Genomic DNA, 10000 nt, shown 5'->3' with positions numbered 1-10000 from the left:
AATGGTGGCTTTGTAAATCGAGCAGACGTCATCTACAGCTATTACTTGGCCCGCGGAACATTTCATATGGATGTCATTCCAGATTTCTTTCAGCATCGGATGCGAACGAACCTCCTATAAGTCATATTTCGACATCACCATCAGCGCGTGGAGATGTTTGCCGTTCAGCGATCAGATGAAAATGAGCTCCAGGGAAAAGTTCTCCCGGCATGCTTTGCGAGTCGTGTCCAACACCACCTGTGCTTCTCCCAGCTCATCACAATGGATTCATTTTCTTAGTGTTACCGTAAATGTTGATATATGTGTAAAGAATCGAAATATTTAACAATTATTCGCCAAAGGCGAATAATTGTTTTAGTTTAATTTTCAGAGGTGAATAATAAGGACTACAAAATAATGGACTAAAACATAAAAACACAGACGCAATTGTTCTTGTGCATAAACGTATGCACCCGTAGTTTTAATAATAAGCTTACATGTACATTGATTGTCAATCAATGTACTCATCGAGTTCGGCAGATTGCAGTAAAACAAATGGGCGAAACACTACGAAAATAAATTCATCCGGTACCTTTGTTTTATCGTTGTTGACTTCACTCACAGTTGTCATCATAGCCTAAAAATGAGTAGCTTTAGTTTCAAGAAAAATAAATTTCTTTCAATCGATCTGACCTGCTGGCGATAGACGCAACCACTGCGTTTATATTTACGATTCTTAATTTTACAATTTTGTCTGCTAGTGCGGATCGGCCCTTAGAGCGTTTAGGTTTATGGAACTTTTAGTTTACTCACCCAGAAACCGATTCCATTTTGAGGTTTTCGTCACGATATTTGGCAGTCCATCCTCTTGATCCGGATGATCCAGTGGTAATGGAGTGAACACGTTTCCAAAGAGAACCCCGATGGCGAAAACCGTGAAGACCATAAAGGCAAACTTTGCATGAGACCTGCGCTTAAATCTGCAACGCATACTCAAAATTGGTTGGTGTTCTTGAACTGCAACGGAGAAGAAAATATAAATGAGCACAGGAATATTAATTGCAGCAATGGGACACATAGAAATAGGCTTTCAGCGTTTTCTAGGGATCGATACTAAACGTGAGCTAGACGCATTTCCCTGCTTAGAAGACTGAATACTATAATGACAGGTGCACGGTTGTGAGCGTGAAGCCTGGCTGTTGTGGTTTAATTAGGATTCACGAGGGCGTTTGAAGAGCAGGTGACCCTCAAAACTCTGTCATTAACTCGATAAACTCACTTACAATGGTATCATCCAATACCGTAAATCCTCGAATTAGCGCCCAGGGCGGTTATTTCAAATTTACGAGAAGACGGAAGGCGTTTATTCGAGGGGGGCGCTTAATCGAGGGGGTAGGGGGTGGGTGGGCGCTTATTAAATTTTTCCCAAATCGTGGCCTGACATGTTCATTTTTTAATACAGCATATCCGCATAAACAGCAACATTAGCTGTTTATCGACATAAAACGCTGATCCTAAAGTTTAAATCGCGGAACCGTTAGTACTTGTAATTTTTTTCCAAACGAAACGTGTTGAAAAACTGAAACAATGTACAAAGCTAATACTACATGACGAAAACTATACATCCTTTGTTGTCTCATTACTCGTCCACGAAATGGGGGGAGGGGAGGGGGGCGCTTATTCGAGGGTGGGGGGCGGTTATGTTAAATTTTGGCTGATAGAAGGGGCGTTTATTTGAAGGAGGCGCTTATTCCAGGGGGGGCGCTAATTCGAGGATTTACGGTATGCCTTTTGCTACAGCTGGCCACGTGACGTGCTTCTCAAGAACACACTGAACAGTCATTGGCAATGCACGATGTTATCAGACGTGGAAAGAACATAAAACAAATTTGCTTACATATAGGATTTTAGGTTTATATCCTTTAAGACAGATTTTTTTTAAATGGGCGCTAGAAATTAGAAGGACTTGTAAGGGAGGCAGACACTTTTCCCTCCAGTCACGCTCTAGTGTAAGGTCCAGCATGGACCTTACATCGGAGAGAGAAGACGGCTTACTCTTCAGTAATCCTGACGGAACCAATCCAATTTTCCTACTCCTGAACGGAAGAACACTCGTTTAACGCGGCTGCAATATCAGAATTGTTGTTGAACGCCATCGTCAAAAAAATTAAATTTTGTTTGGTGTACAACAATCTTGAAAACTTTGATGTTTTTTGTCTTCAAAATTCAGCTACGAAATGGTGCGCCTGACGAAAGGCGGACTATTATTTTGGAAACATAATGGTTGAAGAAAACCAATTAGCTTTGAGGTTGATCGTGAACAATATGAACACATTGTTTTCGTCCTTGAGGAGAGACATTGGGGTTTGTGGTATTGCAGGCGTATTTCCGGCTGTCACTTGGTTCCGCCGAACCAAGTGACAGCCGGAAATACGTCTGCGTTCACAGGCTGTGGTATTGCGGTATTAGACAATTTTTTGCGGTATTTTGAACCTGCATGATGCGGTGTTTTGGCATTTGGACAGTATATATATGTGTGAATTTATGAAAACCGTGTCAAATTTAAGGCAAAACGTTCACGCCTGCCTGCCGGCGATAGCTGGCGGGGAGGCCTTTGCGGTGCTTGAAAAGCCAGGTGGGCTTCCGTCAAGGATGGTGGGGGAAGATAGCCCTGGGACCTGGCTACCAGCTGATACCAATCGGGGCTGCCAGGACCTAACCCCAGCGGGGAGGGGGGGGGGGGGGGGTCATAGAGAGAGGCACTTTCCTCAGTTAAAACTGCTCATTTTCTTTGCAGGACAGCCTTGGCTAGCAATGCCCTGCAGCCTTAGGGGCCGGCAGCCAGCCAGCCAGACACAAGCAAGGTGGGTGAGTAGGCTGTGTGTTGACAGAGTGCCTGTGCTTGATTGAGTGAAAAAGCCTGTGTATTTTCTTGGAAAATGTCAGGGTGGTTGTGTTGAAATTAGCACGGTTTCATAAATTCAGACATATATAAATTATCCTCAAAGTTCTCCAGCGTTTTCCGAGTCTTTTCTAGTCTCCAATTGAACATTCCCTTAATCGGAAAAGAGTAAGTTAATGTTAGTTAATTATCAGCCAATACGCCGATAGATATTACGAATTTTGATTATAATGTCTAAATCGGAAATTACCTAACTTAACGTTTATTAACAAATTCTTCATTGCTATCAGTTACTCTAAACTTAACACACAGAGTATTATGGTTTCGGTGTGACATCGAGTTTCCACTCGGTATTGAAGTATTGCGGTATTTGGTGAATTTGTTTTGCGATGTTGCGGTATTTGCTGAATTTGTTTACGGTCAGTGAGTTACCATGAAAACAAGATAGGCCGCCACTGCCATTTAATCTGGGACTTAATGAGAAGGGACTGCGTACATTAGTGGGTCGTCTGGGAAGAAATCCAGAGCAGCTCGTGAATTATGATCAAATCATCCACAGCCAGTTAAGAGAACGGTTCATTGAAAAGGTGGGAAACCCTTACCGTCACACTGGAACCCTGCACTAAATCCCTCATCACCCTGTTATTAACGAAGAAAGAGTCACAACCAAGATAAGAATCGTCTACGACGCCTCTGCAAGAACCTCATCTGATGCTCCCAGTCTAAATGATTGTCTTCACGGTGGACCGTCACTTCTACCAGACCTGAGTGCGTTGTTGATGAAGTTTCGAGTTCCTCAGATAGCCATGACAGCAGACATCGAAAAGGTCTTTCTCCAAGTTGAATTAACGAAAGTCGACTGAGATGCAACAAGGTTCCTACGGATTAAGAACCTTCAACAGCCAATCGATGTAGAAAGGAACATTGAATGCTATAGATTTCATCGAGTGTTGTTTGGAGCATCTCCCTCACCAGTTCTCCTTGAAGCAACCCTGAGGCATCACCTACACAAGCAAAAGGATGATTGGGTCGCAGAGGACCTGAAGAACTCCATGTACGTGGACAATGTCCTCTCTGGAGTTAGTGACGATGACGACGCGGAGCACTATTACCGTCATTCACGACATCGCTTGGTTAGTGCAGGAATGAACCTCACTAACTCAAGTAAACTGAAGGAGAAGTTGGTGGCTGAAAATACCATTGCTACTGAAAAAGCCGAAAGTTCTGGGCCTGGAGTGGGATTCAAATGCCGACACAATCAGTTTCCCTTTAACGAAAGGCGTGTCAGAGACTAAGGCGCTTCATGACCAGCTCACAAAGAGAAGCGTTTTGAGTATTGCTGCAAAAGTGTTTGATCCACTTAGATTACAATGATATGAGCCATTCACAGGGAGAGTCAAAATGATATTGCAAGGATTGTGGAAACAGAAGGTAAGCTGGGACAGCCAATTGCTAGAGGAGCTTAAACCTCATTGGTGGACATGGTTTGAGGAGTTGGAAACCGTCCCGCTTATTCAAATTCCCTGATCGTACTTTCCATTAGGATGGAGCGGAGCTCATTTACACGTTTTCGGAGATTCCAGCAATAAGGCCTACGGAGTAGTGGCAGAATCTAATTGCCGAATTAAGTGCATCTAAAATGCAACGTTTAAATCAATTAAATGCGACATATTTGAATTAAATGCGAGTTTAGTCGAATATTCTGACTGAAGTTCGACAGCTGATTTAAACGCCGCATTTTACATGTGCCGAATCTAATTCATAAATGTTAAGCTATATTATACCCATAACTCCACAGTTTTGTGCTTTATGACATGCGGACAACAAGATGAAGGGAATTTTCGGCGGCAATTGCAGTAGGAGATGTAGAAGGAAGGCTGTTGAAGATACCAGTATGTGTGGTTCTTGCTTTGCTCCAATCGTGTAACGTAGTCATGCAAAACCAATTATGTTTCTGCCATCAAGCAACGGCTCTATGCTACATGACATGCGGAGTAGGGAAGCGACTGTTGAGGATACTAGTGTATGCGGGGGGTCTTACTTCTCTTCAGCAAAGTTACATAGAAGATGGAGAGTGAAGTCTATGAACTTGAAAGTGAAACGAAAATCAGAATTTAAGAGGTAATGCACTGCCATCTGCATGGTAAATCGCTGCATCCTGTTTGCGCGAATAAATGGTGTTTGAAAAGTGAAGTGAAGTGAAGTGAAGTGAAAGACTTTATTTAATGAGGCTGACCCGTGACAGTAACTTAAGTTACTGATAAACTTGGGGCCCTCAGCTTAAAATAATTAGAATCCTAAAAATATATTATTTACAATCTAAACGGAAAATGTGCTCCTTATCATTGTCAGCCGTATTGATGGGAAAGTTGAAACGGAGTCAGGGAATGAACACGTCGCTCACGCTCAGCAATTTTAAATCAAATGCCGAACTTTTAAATTCGGGCCGACTCATATTATTATTAGATTCGGCCCATGTAAAATGCAACGTTTAAACCGGGCCTTAAAGTGTTCTAATGTATTACGCCATTTGCAAAACGTACGTAGTTGCACACGAGGGAACAATCCTCCGCAACCAGTCCCCTCATGTAAACTCTGAAAGGGACTTTTCACAGCGAATAGTCCTGGGGACTTCTCCCCACCGGTGTATTCTAATAGAATTTTACCAAAAAAGGTTTTCTGGTCAATCGCACCAAGAGATAATACGCTGTCCGGATTGGAATAACTGCTTGTTTCCCGAGAAACACGCTTACGCGCGTTGCCATGGCGTTTTGTAAGTACTCGACTTTGGTCGGTGGTAATTCCGGCTCCAGTTTAGAAAGTCCTGCAAATGTGGAGTGCATAACGATCGGCCAGTGCACAATGGCCATCTGACATTTTGTAAAGTAAATGACGATGTTGGCGTGGACAGTGAATCCAAACTCTTGCTTGGTCGTGCAGGTAGAGTGTTTAGTATTGCAGGCCTAACTAAGCATTATCGATCACTGTATAGGCCCTAAAAAGCACCAAATTTCAAATAAGCGGGTGTGAGTTTAGTTTAGTTTGGACGGGAATTAATTTGTAATTGAAAACTTGCTGAAAATTCAAGGTTACCTTCAAAAGTCACGGTTATTGTCAGGCAGTTAAATATTGTTATTCTTTATCTGTTCGAAGAAGAACAACTCATTGCAGTTCCGACACTCTTACCTAAATGAAATCTATGCGAGCATCCCTTAAAGAGTTCTTAGTGGTGAGGCCTGGCGGCCTCAACCCTTCTCCGAAATATACGATTATAGCCGGCTGTATTTGCAAGCCGATTTTTACGTTATACGGGAGGGGAAGGGGGAGGAACAGGAGGGTAAATCTCCCTTCTCCCTAGATTTTAAACCAATTTTTCTCTCCTCCCTACTTTAAATATTCCATAAAACTATTTCCCCATCCAGGTCCATCCAGTTCTTCCTACTCCCAGCATTTCCTTTTCTCCCTCCTGCCTTCTTTTTTCACCAATTCCTCCCTCGTCCCAACTTTTTGTTGAGCCATTTCCCCCTCCTCCGTATTCTGGTCCTCCTCCTTATTACGTTTATGAGCTAGAAATATGTCTTATTCCGGTTGTGCAGATCCTATTGCTGCAAGTAATACAAATGATTTGAATGAATCGTTCTTAAAAATTCATCAATTGCCAACCTTATTTGGTCAAGCTGTTTGTTCTTTGTCGTTCCGCAAAGTAATCATCCTTCAATTTGTGCAATATTTTAGGCATTTTTGAAGTTGAAGAGTCTCATTTAACAATTACGATGTGTCCCCGTCATCGCAACTTGTTTGGAATTCGTTGGCTGTGCAAAAAAAAAACGGTGCACTGTTCCTTCTCTGATAGCAGTCCATGGACTCGCAGGATCCACTGGCCAGTGTGGGCTTAACAGTGTACAGTCTGCGTACATCTTTCGCATAGCTAAGATTCTTGTCCCAGTTGGGTCGCGTATGTATATGTATATATATATATATATATATATATATATATATATATATATATATATATATATATATATATATATATATATATATTTTTTTTTTTTTTTTTTTTTTTTTTTTTTCGTATTAGATAGTGAGCCCCTCACAGGCGTTCAATTAGTTGTGCTTGCGCTGTTCCTCAACTACCGAACGCCTGGAAAGACAATGAAAACCTCCGTGAGCGGGAGGGTTTACTCACTTAAGTGACGGGAAGGTGCAAAAACCTATTCTGGGTTTGATACCTAGGAACTGTCGACTTGACGCGGTTATAAATTTTCGTAGTGTCTTTATTTGGATGAAAGATTTGGTTAAGGTTTTTCATTGGGGTTCTCTCATTTTTTTGTCGCAGACAACTATAACTTTTATCAGTTTCTTTTTATAAGACGTCCCGTAAACTACTTGCGAGCAAGAAAGGATAAGGAAAATCCCGCTCAAGTTATTTTTAGATATGGCATCAAGTTATCCCAAGGATAATGTTGTGCGTGGATGTTTTCGTGGAAGGTGAAACTGTAAAGCCGCTTGGGGCCTTGGGCTGCCCGCGTGAGTAAATCTTTGGTCACCGGATTAGCTGTCTAGATGCTCTCTGGTTGTGTGTCATCTTTGCGATATACTCCCGCGTTAGTAACTCACGTGCCAAGTCACAAGGACGCGCTGCAGTTACTTATTACTTATTAAATTAAATCATGGTTTTACTGATATCAAATAATGATTTATTATTTGAAATAAGGCTTTTCTTGGTTTTAAATAAGCGATTAAATTAACCATCATCCGCCGGACGTCAAATAGTCAACGAATGAGCTATGATTTCAAATCAGTAAGTCGTGATTTGAAATAATAACCGCAAGATTTGAAATCAGGATTTATTATATCAAATCATAAACTTATGATTTGAAATCAGGATTTATTATATCAAATCATAAACTTATGATTTGAAATCAGGATATATCAAATCATTAGCGCATGATTTGAAATAATAGTTTATTATATCAAATCATAAGCGCATGATTTGAAATCAGGATTTAATATATCAAATCCTTAACGCATGATATCATATCACAAAACTTTATTTAGTAAATAACGAAAAAAACCACAAAATTAAGCTATATCATTTTCGTTACAAACGGCGCCCCATAGGTATGTGCTCATCAGCCTTTTCTCCTTTTACAGAGAGCATACACAAATTCGTCCAGTTGGGACACCCAGCGTCAAGTGCTATCCGTGCCTCCCGCTTTCCCGTCGTGTTGCCATGTTACGAATGACAGGCCAGCTCGTTGCTAGGGGTCACGTGCGCGCGTGTTAGATCATGAGTTGAGTTTGTAAAACGTGAGCGGTGAAAGCGATGTTGTTCTGAGTGTAAAATCCGCGAATAAAGTTGTCTTGAACGAACCAGCCAAGTTTAATTGTCGTCCAGCAGCGAAATTTGGTTCACCCAGCCAGATATTGATCGAAATCGCCGAGCCAAGCTGTAAGTCAGCCGTGTAACTGCGTGTAATTATCATCGAACCCTGTGGTTAATGTATTTCAACACGAAAGATGCTTAAGATCTAGTAACAGCATTCAGTTAGAGAGATCTTTAATTAATAATACTCTACAGGACCAGACTGCAGGTTTATTTAACACGTTGCCCAGCAACGTGAGGTGCTGCCAAGACTATATCAAATTTTGTAAAGACACCAAAAACATTATTTTTAAGAGAGCTTTAGAACATCTGGCATAATTTTAATTATTTATTTATTCATTTATCTATTTTAGCATATCTTAAAACACAATTTTATCTCGTTTACACATAGATATAAATTTTTAGATATCTTTTAACCTTTTTACAATTGTAAATTTAGTTAGCATCGAGCAGGCGAAGAGCCACCCTGTGGATATACTGCCCGAAATGCCATTATTATTATTATTATTATTATTATTATATTATTGTGAAAGAGTCATTCAAGCCGCGCCAAGATGAGTGCCTCAAACAGAGGAGAAGGTGAAACACCTCGACTCTTTACGCCAAGTGAGTCTACTACTTCAAGTAAACGTTCCGTTTTAAGAAAGAAATCGCTGGCCGAGAAGTTAGCCTTGGAACTAAAAATAGCCGAGCAAACGTTACAAATGAGATCGAGTGTCTGCGAGCCGAACAACAGCAACGTGCAGAAACTTTCGGAACTTCAAAAGAAAGAACGGTTGTCCAGTACACACAATCTGATACGTTCAGATAAAACAACTTTTCGATCTGCACAGTTTGACAGACAGTAAAAGACTGTTTTCGATCCGTATACGTTCGGAAAATTGCATCTCATTAAGGAGACTTATTAGAAAATAAATCACTTACTCACTTACCGGAGTCGACGGGGTGGCACGGCTTGTCGATCCGTACACTTTGTACGGATGGAAAAGGCCGTTTTCCATCCGTAAACGGTCGGAAAATTGCATCTCATTTACGCGGACACGATTAATAATAAATAATAGTACTACTAATAAAACGGGTTAGTAGCAAATATTACGTCTTTCTCCGAAGTGAACTTAAATAGGTGTCGCATCATTGGACCAAGCGTCGAGAATTGACGCGCCAATTTCGGTGCTGACAAGAAGTGCATTCTAACCCGCTCGAAAGTCGTTTCTCGGAAGGTACTGAACGGGTTGAAACGAAATGCGTCTCTTTCAAAAGGTTTATCAAACACAGATGAAATATTTGTTTCCCGTTCGTTGGAACTCCCGGTGCATATCTTTGCACATTCATAATTTCGTAAGTGCTGTGTAATATTTACAACAGTTTGCATTTGCGTCCACGGCGAAAAAAAGCTGCATCTCCAGAACTAGGGTACTGTTTGGATCAAGAGAGGTCTCTTTGGAAAGAATTTTCAATGCGCTGAGCAGGAAAATTATCTTCTATGTTATTATTCTAAGTTTTCTTGCTAAGAATCCAATCTCGGATATTCTTACAGAAACGCACCTTAAGTCTTGTCTTTTCTCTGCATGACTGATTCACATGAGGCACCATGTCTGCCGACAAGAATACGCATTCTAGGCCCGATTCTAGGCCCGGTTCAGACGTCGTGCTTTTGCTGTGCCGCACTAAATTCAGGAATTAATTTCATCAAAAGCACGGCAGAAGTACGTCGCCTGAATCAAACTTTTGCA

General features: G+C 41.2%; 1 protein-coding gene across 3 annotated transcripts in view; it reads right to left on the bottom strand.

The window, feature by feature from the left end:
* LOC149113462 (alpha-1,6-mannosyl-glycoprotein 4-beta-N-acetylglucosaminyltransferase-like) overlaps nucleotides 1-10000 on the bottom strand; it is an 18942-nt gene that overhangs the window by 8332 nt on the left and 610 nt on the right. The window contains exons 1-2 of one of the 3 annotated variants that reach the window (XM_089288325.1): nucleotides 9813-9840; nucleotides 793-996 (exon numbers count right to left, since the gene is read on the bottom strand). In XM_089288325.1, coding sequence (XP_089144451.1) covers nucleotides 793-970 — 178 coding nt within the window. In that variant the 5' untranslated portion in view covers nucleotides 971-996; nucleotides 9813-9840. Of the gene's footprint in view, nucleotides 1-792; nucleotides 2714-9812; nucleotides 9841-10000 lie in introns of those variants that run through there. The other 2 variants (XM_089288326.1, XM_089288324.1) reach the window with 2 other exon arrangements.

Source organism: Orbicella faveolata, unplaced genomic scaffold, assembly GCF_042242905.1.
Source record: "Orbicella faveolata isolate gen_17 unplaced genomic scaffold, um_ofav_v1 contig_15, whole genome shotgun sequence".
NCBI lineage: Eukaryota > Metazoa > Cnidaria > Anthozoa > Scleractinia > Merulinidae > Orbicella > Orbicella faveolata.
The sequence above is the reverse complement of the archived record's forward strand: the minus strand, read 5'-3'. Positions and strand labels throughout refer to the sequence as shown.